Genomic DNA, 15,665 nt, shown 5'->3' with positions numbered 1-15,665 from the left:
GGGAAAAAAGAGATTTAAAGGCAGGAAAGCACTATATCTAAAGCTTACTGACAATTACCAGGGTGTTGCTCAAACATAAAATAAAACAAAATGAAAAACCACGAATGTTAAGTTTTGAAGATGTCCGTACCTCTAGTTCATTTTCATCAAAGATCTTGATCAAATCTATTGGAATGAGCTCAGTGAATCCCTGAAAATTAAACAAAATCAGTTACAAGACAATCAAACCAAAACTAATATTTTAAAAAGGTAACAAAATCAGATCAAAATGAGTAATACAGTTTATATCATGTCCTATGCAAAAAAACAAAAAAAACAAAAAGGAAACAGCTACACTGCCCCCATGTGGAACTTTATAATCACTACACAAAAAATACCTCCAGGAAGGCGTTCATCTGCTTCTGGACCCGGTTGACAAACCTCCACTGGATGACCAAGCTGACAGATGGAAGACATTTAAAATGTGTTAGAAAAAAAAGAAACAGTGGAGATACTAACTTTAAAAGCTGGTGTCTTATAAGAAAACAAGAAAAAGAACTCACTCAATGTATTCTTTCTTATTCTCATTGGTGACCACCATGTCTGAACCGCTGGGCTTCAGGTCAACCTGATATGTCTGAGGAATAACAAAAATAAGATGAAAGCTAAAACAACCCTGATCGTTTATCTACAATGATGGTATTCAGAACAATAACACATAAAAATGGTATCAGGTATCGGCTCACCTGTCCAAAGTTGTCCTCATCAATACAAAACCTGAGGTCAAGTTCTGTGGGATCATTTTCCAGAATCCACTTTAGGGAGTTATAGTATTCGCTGTCCTGTGGGGAAACAGGCATACGTGTTGGGCTTTTAACTAAATTTCATTTATTAGCTCAAATATCAAATAATATTTTCTTTGAATGCAACAAATCAATTGTGCCAGATTTATAGTAATGATAAGAACAAATAATACTAATGATTTTAAACATATTGATCATCTGGTTTTTTTTTTTACCATGTTCAAGTGTACAAAAAGTATCAAACTTTTTTAATAGCACTTAATTTCTGTACTTAATTACATTGTCATAATTAAGTAGTTTTACTCAAAATTGGAGAGTTGATTAATTACCCAGATTTTAGAAAGAAAAAAAATACATCTTACCACAGACTCCATGTCTTTAAGCGATATCTGTTTCCCCAGCATCATCTTGTAAAATGGACGTATGAAAAAACCTGCAAAGACAAAAGAAAATGTTTAATTTTCATCATAGGCCATGCACATTATTTTTCAGAAAGTAGCTGAAACACTACTCATTAAAATTTATGATGTTCAGAGCAAAGGTTTTTGGATTTTGCAAGCCCTTTTATAAGTTTATGAGACAAGCTTGTCACCACATAATGTTCTGTAGCCACATTAAAACACAGTAAAGCAATCAATCATCCGCAACACGAAACGGATCTAAAGGGTGTGACGTCACGTTGGCTCACTCCCTTTAGCAGATATAACAGCATAAACTCTTTGTGGAAGGATTTTTGACCATTCTTCCAGAAGTATGTTAATCAGCACAGACAAAATGGTCTACTTTTGAATGAGCCCATATTGCTTTTTCAAAAATGTGTTTTTAAACATGTTCTGATGTAATACTCTAATGCCTCATTTCATTAGCTGTAAGTGGAAAGTTCTTATAATTAACAGAAAAAAAAGACTTTAAGACATCAGATTGTATAGGTTTCATAAAATGCGAGAACTAAATTACTGCAACTTATGAACCTTTCAGTGATTTTTATCTTGTTGAATATGACCATTTTAGTAAGGTTTCAATTTGGCATCCAGGGTAGGCCATTTTCTAATTTTAACTTGCTTCTGTGTCAGTGATAAAAACAACTGAATAGGGAAATTAGATCATGAAGAGACTATAGAATAACTACCATCCAGGAGTTTTCCATGAAACACAGCCATTCCTGCCACACGTCCGATGAACTTGAAATAGGAAAGATGATCCTCATTGCAGAGGCCAGAATTAGGATTGATTTGGAGAGTGTAATTGTCCCTGATCAAAGACAAGAGGGAAAAAAATACATATTTATACAAGTTTTTAAAATCATATCAATAAAACAAACAGGATGACATAACTACATTTTCATATTAACTTCTCACTGGCTAGAGAAGAGACAAATTATTGGGTTTATCTAACAACTGCTCACAGAAAAACTCCTTTCTGTTTGCTCTCAGTTGATATTAAAACTCAGGCATGAAAGAAGATTCGATAAGCAACTAAAACGCTTAATTTAGAGCCTCAATGTTTGATTACACTTTTATTTTCCAAGAACAGTTGGTTTTTACAGCCTCTTTGTTATTCAACTGCACTTGCGAACAAAACAGCAGAGCTGCGTCATTGCATGGTGGTGATGGTGCCAAGAAAAGGAACAGAACATATGGCACTTTTATGATCTTGTTTGTGGGAAACATTTGCTTCAGGATGGCTTTTTGAATACGAGGAAAGGTTAATCATAGTTTAAGGAAGCGTTCCCAGGTCTCATGGGCTGGAAAGAAAGAACAGCAGGGAGTATTAGTACACCTCGTCTCCCAAACGCATGAGAAAAGGAGGTTATTTTTAATCCCACTATGGTCCTATTGCAGCTTTACACAACACTGTATCCTGTGAGTCGTGTTGTCATTAGGAGTTGACGGGGTTTCTTAATAGAACTGGTCGACACAAACAAGAAGAGGCTTACGTGGCAGAGTACTCGAACAGGCCGTAGTAGGGATTGAACATCTCCTTAGACAGGAGGAAGAACCACTCTCTGGCCACGCCACCGTAGTCCAATCCTTTCTCTGATTCAAACTCAATCCATAATCGTGCTTTTAGAACATCTGGCCTCTTCAGGGACATGATTCGACGGTAGGACTCCTCAAAGATGTTGTTCCTGTGCAGCTTCATCTCAAAGCGGTTGGGAATATCCGCCTGGAAAAGCACAAAAGAGCCAATGTCTCTACTGTCAACAGAAAGAATGAAGGCTTTTTGAAATAATAGTATGGGTATGGCATTAGGAACCATAACTTTTAAAACCTAGGTAGAACTTAGAAATGGAAGCCAGTCTATTCTTATAAAAGGAGCTTCTTAAGCAAATAGAAGTTTATAGGGTTTGGACTAAATTTATATCCATTCTACTCAACTTCTGCAAGACACCAAAGACAAGGATAGGACTCTCTTATTACCGGTTTCTTTAATTTTTTCCTGAAGTAGTCATATTTCTGCTTGAACTCTCTGGAGTAGGGAACAGCCTGCAAAGAAAATAACAACAAAAAAAGTCTAAGAACTGACTTACAGATAAAACGATTCGTCTCTGATGAGGCTGAAAATAGTGAGTCAGATAAATCTGCAATCCATCATAAGTGGACACTGTTGTGCTCTATGAGCAAGAAGATTTGAAAGATGCAAAGTGACTCACAGGTCCCGTGATAGCTGGACTCTGTAAACGGGGGTCCTCCCACTGAGTGGTCTTTGTATCTGGGTGAAATAGGCAGGAATATTTTTTTGAAATATCGGTTCAGACTTAAGACGGAGCAAATAAAACTCCCACGACTTCCTTCCCATGTCTAGCCAGAGTATTTATACCTCCTTAATTAAAAAGTATTCCCACAACATGATGCACCACCACCCGTCATGGGTGTGGTGTGTTCAGGGAGAGGTGTTCAGATAGTGTTTTGTACATAGGACGAAAAATTATGTGCTACTTAGAATAATCCCTGGTCCTTTGATAACAGAGTGAGATGTTTCGCTATGGGAATCGACCCAGCATGACCCAACTACGGTCATGGTGAAGAAATTCTCTTAGTGAAAAACTGAGTGAAGTTAGAAATGGAACTCAAATTTGGTCTCATATTCCAAATATTTGTTGTTTGTGGCTTTTTGTCAACGACTGATTTCTTCTTGCCACTCTTACCAGATTCCTGCCAATGGATGTTTCTATCTCATTTCTGTATCAACTTTCTCCTTGATTTTTATGATGCCGTTTGCTCACTAATGTTCTCTAACAAATACTTGAGGCCTTCAGAGAACAAATGTATTTAAACTGAAATTATACAAAGATGGACTTTATTTCTGCAGAGGCATAACTGGAAGAGAATTGGTTTGTTTTTTTTTTCGATATTTAAGTAAAGGTGGTATAATACAAATGCAATTTTTCAGATTTTGTTCAAAATGTACCTCGGGTATATTTGATGACCCAAAGACAAAACAATTGTGGAAAAGAATTTAAAAAATGAGAAAATAAAATAGTGATAATAATCTTACTGTGGTCGATGTAGAAAGTGCGTCCGTCTGTGTGAACTCTTTCCTCCCATCCGGGCTGGAAAAGAAGCGAGAGGTGGAAAATGAGTGACGCGATTATTAGAGGACATCATTACACAAGCTCAAATAGTCATTTTAATTCATCCATTTATTTTTCCTTCTTGATTGTTGTTCGAATTGAGCTGGCCAGATGGTCAAAAAGGTCAAAACATTGAGATTACAGCACTGCAGGTGAGGCAAGCTCAATCAGACACACAGCAAGAGAAATAAAAGGATTTCCTGCCCTATTTGAGTCAGACGTGTCAGCAAGGCAGGGCAAGGGTTTGACCACAACATAAATTTAACTCATCAAAACTGTTACAAGCCAGCGTACCACCACTGACACGGTGAGCACTCGGTGTACGGAGTCCTGGGCCAGACACACTCATAAGACAACCAGCGATCAGGCAGTCAAACAGTTAGAGTAGATTTAAAGCAATGACAGGAGAAAGGAACACAGTTGATCAGGGTGTTGCTACGGGATGCATGTTTTTGTTTTTCCTAATACTGCTGCTGCTACATGAGTGGGGGCCAAACAAAAGCTGTTAACACATGCAGCACACTAGCCTGTTCCTTAAAAGCACATTTTTATTTCTGCTCTCAAAAGTTCTTGCCTTTTTTCACTTTCCTTTCTTCTCTAATCAGCTCGTCTGTTTGCAATTTCCCTCAAGAATCTTGCCTTTTTCCTCTTTAAAGACGTGTGTAATTGTGCCCCGAATGCCAATACAGGGTAACAAACATGGAGCAAATCCCCGGATAATGATTAATTTTGGAGCTCTAAACTTATTGTTTAAAAGAAAAAAAACAAGTGTAGTGGTGGTGCAGGGATGTCGCTGACAGAAAAAGACAAAGTGGGGGTATAAATACTAAAATACTGAAAGGATAGGAGAGGCACAATCCATCCATGCCGGCCATGAGAGAAAAAAGAAGAGAAAGAACCAGGGAAAAACAAAGAAAAATCTGCAAGGCTGTCTGCAGGTGATTGATCAGACAGGTAGGTAGGCAGGCAGAGGGGAGGAAGGCATCAACCAACCTCCTCTGGTAGGTTCTGCCAAACACATACGGCCAGGTGCAGAAGAAACATTAGATCCATCAGAATGGAAAGAAGAGAATAAGGAAAGAGAAAGAAAACACACACACACGCATGCACACACCATAAAAAGCCTGTGAGATATACAAACTTATAAACTCTTCATTTATTAACATCAGTAGCCTTAAGTAACCTTTATCCATCAACCCAAATGAATGGTGGCAAGCTGGTTTTAAGGTTTTACAAAGAGCAATACAATACGTAAACCGCAGGATACTCAAAAGAACCTTGACAGATCACAGCTGGGTTTCTATGCACTGCAAAGTTTCTGACCAGGTACGTACACAAATCTGTGTTAATGGCTTCTACCATATCCAGTCCACATTGGTATTTCTAAATTCAAACATAGACCATGACAATGGGCTAAATAAAACAGTAAAAATGTCTTTTAAAAAATGATCGATTCCAAGTTATTGATTTTCAATCAACTTTTAGGTTGGACAAAAAAATGTAGCGTAACAAAAGTTTTATACAACACCTTGTACAGTTATTGTCCCCCTTATAAAGACTTGTACTGATGCCACACTTAAGATACATTCACATCACTCAAAAAAGTAATAATAAAAAATTTAAATATATTACATTTGGAGAAATAAATTTTTCCAAATTATCATCGTTACAAAAATCACCATTTTCAAAGTAAGTGGCACCTCCAAGAAAGGCAATGAAAAAATTTTATATTACTGTCCTCTACAGTCCATGCAATTACAAAAACCTTTATAACAACTGGAACTGTGACAAAGCAGAACCAGGACCCATATTAACTTTTCCGCAGCTTTTCGTAGAAATTAGCTTTCACCAAGTCTCCATAATAAATGAAAAATGAACTAAAAAAGGGTAGCGATTTTGTTGTAATATTGGCCACTCAAAGTCTTAACCCAAGTGCCACATTGTGAGAGTGATTGAGTGAATTAGTTATCTTTCATAACTAAGCAGTTGTTCAGAGGAAATGCCAGGAGAACCATCAAAATCGGAAACATGGTTTTTGCAAGACCACTGGGAATTTCACTGGAAACATGTTTCAGTCAGGTGATACTAAAATTGAGCTTTGGCATAAAATAAAGGATGAATATGTGAAAAACTAATATTCGCCCAGTATAAGAGAGGTGTAGGTTCTGTTATTCTGCAGAACTCATTCTCTTACAATGTTGTTAGAAACCTTGTTGAGGCACAAAGTACCATTAGCTTTTTCAGACATGCATCTCTTACATAGCGCATAAGCTGTACAGAAGAGTGTATAAGAGTTGACTCTGGACAGCCTGAAGAGTTTGAACCTCCTCTTTCAATCTTTCCTAATCTCTTAGGAAATAACTGAGTGACAAAAGGAAGTTGTAAAACTGTAAATGCATGGGGGATGGCATACATTTTGTCTGTGAAAACTATGCCTATCTATCGGACTGTTTTTATTCACAAAAAAAAAAATATAAATCTGCTTCAAAGTTTGATTTTTCTATAAAAAGTTCAGTCTGGCATTATGCTTCTTAAAAAAACAGACTTTAAGTCAAGACTTTACAAAACTTAACCAGTGTGCTAGTAAAAGCAGCGGATGCTGTAACTCAGAAAGACCAAAAACATATCAGTCTGTGGCAGGACTTACAGGAAGAGGACCAAGTTCACCAGGTTCCATTGAGTTCTTATTCCTCATATGGACGGGATATTTCAACCTGGGGTCCTCCTGAGGAGAAGAGCAAAACATTTTTGGGAAAACTAATATCTCACTATCAATTTCTTTGATAAAATATTAGACATTCAAAACACCTAAAATCAGAAACAAATAAATCAGAAAAGCTTGATTCTCAAGCAGCGGTCATATTTTAATTGCCTTTTGCACCACTAGATGTCACTGTGAACAAAGCTAACCTTTGTTGTATGTTTAGCCGTCAGAGAAATGTCAATATACAAAAGCAGCAGTGTGTTAGCTCACCCAGGTGGTGGTTCTGCTGTTGTGGTCGATGAAAAAAGGCCGTCCATTAGGGGCTATCCTCATCTCCCAGCCCGGGGGCAAGAAGCTCTGCTGGGTCTTGTGTTGTGATTTTGGGGAGCTGTACGGAGACAGCTGAGGAGACTGCGGATTGGAGAGGGTGTCTTTCACCGCCCTCCGCACCTGGATATTGTTGGCACCCTGGGAGAAAAAAAAGAATAAAAAAAAAAAAAACGGGGGGGAAAAAAAAAGTTACGTAAATCAGTCACTCAACTGATAAAAGCAGAAATGGAGGACATTAAGCTGACAATGGAATTAGATGACTAACACTTTGACACAACTACAGGAATGTTTTAAGGCAGCAAACAGGACACTCTGTACAGAGACTGCCTTCATATTCTGCTTAAAAAGCAAACATACTTTCAAATAACCACATTTACACCCTGAAAAGTGAATAAGAACTTTTCTCATCATATAAATATATCAGAGTGGGGGTTTTTTTCAGTCCCATTTCACATAAAGGAGGCCAGTTTTTACCAATACTGCAGACTTGTCAATAATTATAGAAAAAGTGTCAAGTAAATCCACTTTGATCAGTTTCCAATACAATGCAACTTAATTTAAAGAAAACAGGGAAAGTCCATCATGTTATTTCTATAGGAAATACAGAAAGATGGACTTAAAATTTTAAAAAACAAAAACAAAAGAAAGAAGAGAACACACGTTACAAACTCTCTCTTTTTTTTTTATAGGAGAGGAACACAAAAGCTCAATTAATTAAATCACCTTTACTTTAAGTTGTAATTGCACCAATCTCAGAGTGTTTTATTTCCTTTAATTTCCTCTAGTTTATTTTTAGCCATACACTTTAATTAAACTTTCTTCCGGGTCTGCTCCCTGGTTGGCAGGAGATGATTTTCAGTAATGAGTGAAACTGTTAACAGCGGTGGAGGGCAAAAAGGTGTGCTGACGTTAATTAGCTATGCATGTTTCCTAGACATTTCTGGTCTCAAAGCATAATGAGTTTATAATATTCAAAGTAACTTCATCACAGGAACATTTCTTCCCTTCAGCTGCACTAATAAGAAACTGTATATCTAAAAATAAAAAGTCATCTGGACAAATTTGCTTTAAAAAAGGTCAAAATATGAAGGTGAAGTTTAAATAGTTTACTTGAAGAATCTGGTGGTTCACACGTTAACCATGAGAGCCGACTGATTATTAACAAACTTTAACTAGTTAAAAAAAAACTGGATTCATAGGAGCATGTTGTTGTGAATATATGGTTACCAGGACAAAGTAACTTTAAACATTTAGGGTTTTTATTACTATATAAAACATTAAGAGCTCAATCGACCATTTCAAATGTTCAAAAACAAACAAACAAAAAAAACAATGAACAATAATCCCTGTCTCAAGTTTGTGAAGAATCAGCAGCAACATGATTTATGAAGACACTATAAGTGCAAGTTTAACATTTAGATATGAAAGGTCAGAGATGTTTATTAGCACCCCAGGAAAAGAAGTTTAAAACCCCACAAAATCAATTTCTGTTTCAGTATAATGTCAGTGAATACTAATGAAAAATCAATGTTTGTTTTTGTTGTTTTTTTTTCAGAACAGCCATTCTGAGAAATTAATGCATTTGGTATTTTATTACAGCTATGTCAGAAGTTGTATGTCTAGATGTCTTACAGGTAATACATGTCAGGGTTACTTTTCCACAACTAGACCTCTACATTTATAAATTCACATATTAATTCATAGTACCAAGAATGTGTAGATGTATAAGGAATTGCTTGGTCTGTTTAGTTCTATCTACTGGCTTAAAACTGATTATGAGATCAACTTCATGGTTGGGATCTATCACCTTCTCGTGGTGTGATCACATATTCCCTTCATCACATTCAGGAATGTGCCCTTCCATTTCTGTCATGTCAATCATATAACTATGGTCACTTCTGTGTTCATGCCAAGAGGTGAGCTTTTTTAATCCTGAAATATAGGCCATGTTTGCCGATACATGCAGATAAATATTTCTGCCTGCTGCAATAAGCAATAAATCAACTAATCACAAGATAAATTAAAATGAGCTTGATAATTTTCATTCTGACTGTAAATGTTTTTAAAGGCCGATTGTGCTTAAAGAAACATAATCTATTTAATTTATGATTTCGGTTGTGTGTGGTTTTTATATATATTTTATTGTTTTGGTTATTTATTTATATAGTTTTTTTTATTTTTAAATGTCTTCCAGTGCTACTGCTGTGTTCTTTACAAAATTACAATTTATTAACCTTTGAAATGGCAAAGTTGCATTATTATGCCAATATCCTTATATCACTTAAAAATGGACTTAAAACAACATTATCATTTTTCACAATAATTTCTGGAACAATTTATTGTCCAGCAAAATGCATTATGACAGGCCTACTCATATTGCAATAACTGGGCTCAGATTTTCTATTGAACAGACCAAGACAACTCAATTGTCAGGATTTGATTCAGAGAGATGACAGCAAAATAGCAAAAAGGCTGCCGCAGGAGAATACTTTGTCCTGTCAAATCGGACAAAGGATGTAGTACAAACTACAAACAGCAGGGGTGCTAAATGGAGGATAAGGGGGAACTGGGAGGATAGAAGTTAGTAGAGGTTTCTAATTCTCACCTCCAAAGGAGTGGAAAGGGTGACAGTGGGAGAGCTGAGGCTACGAGGTCGTCGGACTTGGGGCTCATGGAGGTGGTGGTTGGAAGCATTGGAAGAGGAGGAGGGAGGGGTGGAAGAGGGTACCAGGGCTGAGGCAGGCCCTGATGCTACTGCTGCTGCTGCTGCTGAGGTGCTGGCTCCGTCTTCAGTCAGCTGTTGGTGAAAACAGCACTTCTGAGGTTAAGTGGGGTTGGGATTAAAGCAAGAGACGTTGGCTGACAGAATGAATCATGGAGCATCTTGTTAAACACGCCTGTCTGCACTGGGGTAGTCTGGGGTGCCAACTTTACACTCAGGAAATGAGTTTCTGAAAATCTCAAAAAACAAGAGTCATTTGGGCCCAAGAGGAAAGAATGAGTTATGACTTGCTAAAGAAAGACAAACAGCAAAAACTTTTCCAATGAGGAAATGGAGACAAATGTTTCATCTTCTCTGTTAGAGTAAAATCAGCAAACAAATGATTTTCACAAAAGGAAGAGTCAATGCAGTGATGAACATATATGAAACAGGTGATCGCTTCTTTTTTTCTTTGTTGTAATTTTTTTTTTTTTCGAAAAAGTTGATATTAAAAAGAGAGACGTGAGCAGCAAAAGCACATCGAGTCCCTCAGTAATAGTCTCACTGTGAGTTCAGACAGAAAAACAGAGCAGAGGTGGTGAAAGGGAGGAAAGAGTAGTTACACATCCATGCTAGGACCGACCAATACAGAGATGCACTTCAGTCAAGCAAAATGCTGGACAGGAGAAGGAAGACAAACATTAGAGTGGAACAAAGAAGGAAGTCAGACAGAAGGAACGACAGGAAAGGAGTCTTGAGGTTTACAGCCATGTGTTTGACGGCCGCACAGAGGAGAAGTATAGAGAAGGACAAAGGGACAAATGCCACAACAGGAACCAAATCGATCCAGTCCCATGCATACAGCCGGCCCAAAAGCCAGCCCTCAGACCTGCTGTACCTGCACAATTGGCCTAGTCCAAGTAGTGGTGCGGTTGTTATGATTGACGTAATAAGTTCTTCCCTTGGCGTCCTTCCTCTCCTCCCATCCGGGGGGCAGGCCGGGGGTGGTCAAGGTGTAGGAAGCTGCCGAGGGGGACTGATCGAGTGTGGAGAGACAGAGCAAACCAAAAACAGCTCATCAGCGGAGGCTCCAAAAACCCAAAAGCATGTGCAGGGAATGCTAATTAATTCATTGTTAAAAATCTAAATAGAAAATACAGTTGAAAGTTGATAGAGAGTGATGTTTTGAATAAAATCACAATTTGTTAGTCTTTTTTTATTTGTCAGAAAAACACATTTGATATTCCTGTCCTGCTTTGGAAGTCAAATAAGTAAGAAACATTGAAAAAGGAAAAACTGATGAAGTCACACGTCTCAACACAAACATAGATCAAATCTGTTGTGTTAAAAGAATAGAAGTGTTGCCTTTCCTAAAAAAAAAAAAAAAAAAATCCTATCTATTACTTATCTTTGGCATTTGATTTCGTTTAATCACAAACTTTAATGAAACCTTTTGGTATGTTATTTTACAGGTGAACAAAAAGTAGCACCCAATCATGAAAAGAAAGAAAGCTAAAACATGTTTCACATTTTCCCCTTCATTCTGATCCCATAACACACACTGATGTCACTCAATAGGGGAACCAACAAAGAAAGAAGTTATTCAGTTACGATAAAAAGCCTTGATGAAGTCCTCCACAAGGAAGTACTCGCTTATAAATTTCTGCTCCTTTCAGGAAGGAGTGTTGCTGTTTTAAGCACTTTGCAACAATAAATGCCTAGAAGTCATGTTTTAGCTCTGCAGAAGTTCAGTTTTAATGGGTTGCTTGCAAAAGGAAAAACAGTCCATCTTGCACAGGGTTTGGGGAAATGAGGTGTATGACTGATGCTTTAAACTGAACATGAATTGAGGCATTACCATGGGCTCCTCACCACCTGACACAGTTTGAGCTCTTGTTCTTCTGGTCTGGGGACCCTGCTGGTGGTAGACAACAGGGGAACATGGTCTTTAGTTCACAATTGTTTCCATAGGCAGACGGAAAGTGAAGGAGGGAAAAACTTGGGCATGGGTAAAGGAGAGTGGGTGGATAAAGAAGGGGGATTGGTTCTCAAAGGGAGGTGAGGATTGGCAGAAAAAAAAGGACTTATTTGATTATGGACCAAGGTGACAAAGTGCAGAGGCTTTGAAGGTGAAAGGAGTAATTGACACAACAGATTATTTTTAAAAGATGGTTTAAAATTGTGGTTTATTTTTCAGCTAAAAAGGAAGAACACATTTTCCCTGAGGAGTGCATTTTACTCGGAGCCAGCACAGTTTCTTTAATCAGGTCTGAAAAGTAAACTAAAGTCACACCAAACAGGGAAAAATAAGTGTTTAAAGATATTAGAGCAGAGAAGTGATTGTATGTGCTGACACAAAAAAGATTGATAGTTTCTGTAATCAGAAAATGAATCACAAAAAGAAAAGTCTGGTACTTTTAAAAAAAAAAATCAGAAGAAATGCAAGCAAAATGGTGATATAATTTCAAAAGACAGAAAGATGAATCTGACTGTGACCGTTCACTTACAGGACAGGTATTCCCAGAACTTCAGCAGACTGCTGGAAACCTCTAATGATTTTATGCTTTTAAATGATTCAAGAGAAATTTGGACCAACAACCCTAGATCTACATATTAGCTTCTTTGACATAAAGCCACATTAAACCCTATGATACAAACTGTTAAAGCACAAAATCTCTATAATCATAAAAAAAGTTAAATTAACCTAAAACTTTGAGTGAAGATATGCGACTCCTGTAGCATTTTGGGAGCTACATTCACTGAAATCTATAAATGCAATTAATAAGCAGTGAGGATTACTTAAGCCAATGCATTTTTGTTGAAATGTTACGAATCACACAGCAGCATAAACAGACAAAAATCTCAACCCAAGTTATTCAAAGGTATACTTTTTCCACAAAATGACTGGTTCTTCCAATATAACCCAATGCGCTCTACACCAAAATAAACATTTCCTCTGATTCTTCCACAACTGCGCCTCAGCCTGTAAAGAATATCCTAATTTATGAGCAAAACTGACATCTGCACTTGTACTTTTTACTGGTCTGACAAAGAAAAATTTAAACGCTGTGACTCAACTTTGTGACCAACATCTGATTCAGACCATATGACAGTTTGTTAAACCAAATCATCACTGATGTTGTGACTCAGAGGATGAATTACTGCTGCTGCCCACAATCTGTGCTACCACTTCTGGCGCACTGCTGCACCACTAAGATCTCCACCACACAACCGAACACAGGTGCACATGAATCACAAAAAATACAGTCATGAGTGCATAGGAAGAGGTATGGTTATCCTATAAAAAATAGAAAGATTACAGGAAGGTAGAAAGAGATTAAATTTTAAGAGAGAATATGTCACAACTCCCTCATATGAAGAAGGCTAAAATAAAAGAGGGATAGAAAAGGAATAGACAGATGGCACATCCACAGGAATCAGACATGTTAATCGGGAGACCAGTTTAGGGAGCAAGGAGAGAAAGGGAAACAAAAGCAAGAAGATGCAGGAAATGTAAGACTTTAGATATATGTACCGTTAGAGGAGGTGCCTGGGCCTGATCACTGACACCATCTGTCATACTTGAAGACCGGAGTCTGTTTGACAGCTGGCTCTGTTTAAAGTAAGGAGGACAACGGGCAAAATGTTAGCTGGAAAAGAACAAGTAACCAGCAGCAAATTCATCTGGTTGGAAAGCAAAACACCATCAATCAGCGTTGAGCAATAATTTAGGTTCAGATTTTAAAAAAATAAATAAGATAAAACAAAATTCGGATTACCAGAGAGGAGCTGGGCCCTGGCAGTTCACCGTTCGTTTCAGGGGTGATTGACAGCCTCAGATTTAGGTCTTCAGAGAACTCCTGAGCAGCAGGCGTTGGCGAGTGCTGCGGGGTCAAAACAGAGGAGGGAGCGGGCAGAGACTGGGCCAAGCTATCGTTGGGATCCTCTTCGGTGATGAGCTCCCAGGACTGAGGGAGAAAAAAAAGAAAACAAGAAAAAACATGTTTTTCTGACCTCGTCACTCTGGATAGCTGTGGCTGTGTGCATGTGTGTGTGAGTACTATCAGTACGTCTTCAGCCTGTTCTCTCACATTGTCCATGTCCCTGGAGTCCATGCGCTCGTTCTCTAGGTCTTCGCTGATGTGGCGCCGCGCACGGAAAACACGATGTGCCTCCTGATTTATTTGCCGCTGCTGATTGTCGCTCTCGATTTCTGAGATAACATCCCTTTAAATTAACACGACATGTTAGTTAGAGGTGCAAATACAAAAGCCTCAATACAATTACCGTATTTTCCGCACTATAATCCGGTGCGCCTTATATATGGACCAATATTGAGCCACAACAGGTCTCGCAACTACGGTAAGCAGCCGCCGACTTCATTTTCCCCCGTAGAAGAAGAAGCGCGCGGTGCACGCTGGGTTTTGTGTAAAGACCCCAAAATGGCTCATATTAAGAGGCACGCTTACGACGCAGAGTTTAAGCTCAAGGCGATCAGTCACACAGTAGAATTTAACATGAACGAATCAATGGTGCGGAAGTGGATATATATTGTGATTGCACTAACATTTTATTTACCATAACAGTATCAGACTGTTTTTTACGTGTTTATTGAATCGAGGAAAAGTTCCCCTCCACTATATGTTATACCTTGCTGTTGTTAAAAGATAAACTGTGTCACGAAAATACCACGTCACTTACTTTACCTAGGGGAAAATAATCAAACAGCTGTTTATTCATTTTGGGAATGAACGGCGTTTTCAGAACGCTGGTTTGTAATCTATTAATAAAGTTTGACTGACCTATCTGACTATTTTGTTGACATTCCCTTTAGCGCAGTTCCATCTAATGGATGCATAACGTAACCCCAGCCTCTACTGTAGCGTCTATTCTATGCGCCTTATAATGCGGTGCGCCTTATATATGAAAAAAGTTTTAAAATAGGCCATTCATTGAAGGTGCGCCTTATAATGCGGTGCGCCTTATAGTGTGGAAAATACGGTAGTAATTATGGCAGGATTAAAGAGGGGGAAAGCAAGTTGCCATAAGAGGCAAAATAAGAAACCACATTTGTTCCTATCCAGCTTTGTCCAAAAAACTGATCCAGACATACATGTTTGAAGGCCGCTTCCACTGGGTGGTGCGGTTGTTGTGGTTCACGTAGTAGGTGCGTCCCAGGTTGTCCACCTTTTCTTCCCAGCCTGAAGGCAAAGGAGGCAACAGCTGCTGGGGTCGCTGGGAGCCCGAATCTGCGGACTCATCCCAACCCTGAAATCAAATTCAGGGCAAGAAATTTAAACTCACAAACTGGGAAAAAAAAAACTCATAATCTTTATTGAATTTAAGAAAGAAGGCCGATTAAAGCACATAAAAAAAATCATAGATGTGACAGGTTACATTTTTCTAACTCTTTTACAGTGCTTTGAAATCATTTACCGCCATTTTGTCCAGAAAGTAGTTGACAACATATCTGTGACCGCACTTTAAACGTCTACTCATGCTGACAGAAAGGACTTTCCATCACAGTATGGCACTGTGTGACACGGCTGCATGGGGCTCAGTATTTTCTGGTTT

General features: G+C 38.2%; 1 protein-coding gene across 6 annotated transcripts in view; it reads right to left on the bottom strand.

The window, feature by feature from the left end:
• Positions 1 to 15,665, bottom strand: part of nedd4l (neural precursor cell expressed, developmentally down-regulated 4-like, E3 ubiquitin protein ligase) — a 44,591-nt gene that overhangs the window by 4,118 nt on the left and 24,808 nt on the right. For 2 of the 6 annotated variants that reach the window (XM_023338062.1, XM_023338064.1), the window contains 19 exons: positions 15,205 to 15,359; positions 14,183 to 14,318; positions 13,871 to 14,059; positions 13,627 to 13,704; positions 11,950 to 12,009; positions 10,990 to 11,127; positions 9,996 to 10,187; positions 7,331 to 7,528; positions 7,004 to 7,081; positions 4,281 to 4,335; positions 3,436 to 3,494; positions 3,203 to 3,268; positions 2,719 to 2,948; positions 1,912 to 2,033; positions 1,145 to 1,215; positions 726 to 821; positions 543 to 616; positions 378 to 438; positions 131 to 190 (listed from right to left, as the gene is read on the bottom strand). In XM_023338062.1, coding sequence (XP_023193830.1) covers positions 131 to 190; positions 378 to 438; positions 543 to 616; positions 726 to 821; positions 1,145 to 1,215; positions 1,912 to 2,033; positions 2,719 to 2,948; positions 3,203 to 3,268; positions 3,436 to 3,494; positions 4,281 to 4,335; positions 7,004 to 7,081; positions 7,331 to 7,528; positions 9,996 to 10,187; positions 10,990 to 11,127; positions 11,950 to 12,009; positions 13,627 to 13,704; positions 13,871 to 14,059; positions 14,183 to 14,318; positions 15,205 to 15,359 — 2,118 coding nt within the window. The remainder of the gene's footprint in view (positions 1 to 130; positions 191 to 377; positions 439 to 542; positions 617 to 725; positions 822 to 1,144; positions 1,216 to 1,911; positions 2,034 to 2,718; positions 2,949 to 3,202; positions 3,269 to 3,435; positions 3,495 to 4,280; positions 4,336 to 7,003; positions 7,082 to 7,330; positions 7,529 to 9,995; positions 10,188 to 10,989; positions 11,128 to 11,949; positions 12,010 to 13,626; positions 13,705 to 13,870; positions 14,060 to 14,182; positions 14,319 to 15,204; positions 15,360 to 15,665) is intronic. The other 4 variants (XM_023338063.1, XM_023338066.1, XM_023338065.1 and 1 more) reach the window with 2 other exon arrangements.

Source organism: Xiphophorus maculatus, chromosome 8, assembly GCF_002775205.1.
Source record: "Xiphophorus maculatus strain JP 163 A chromosome 8, X_maculatus-5.0-male, whole genome shotgun sequence".
In the NCBI taxonomy this organism is placed as follows: domain Eukaryota; kingdom Metazoa; phylum Chordata; class Actinopteri; order Cyprinodontiformes; family Poeciliidae; genus Xiphophorus; species Xiphophorus maculatus.
This window is presented reverse-complemented; position numbering and strand designations above follow the sequence as displayed.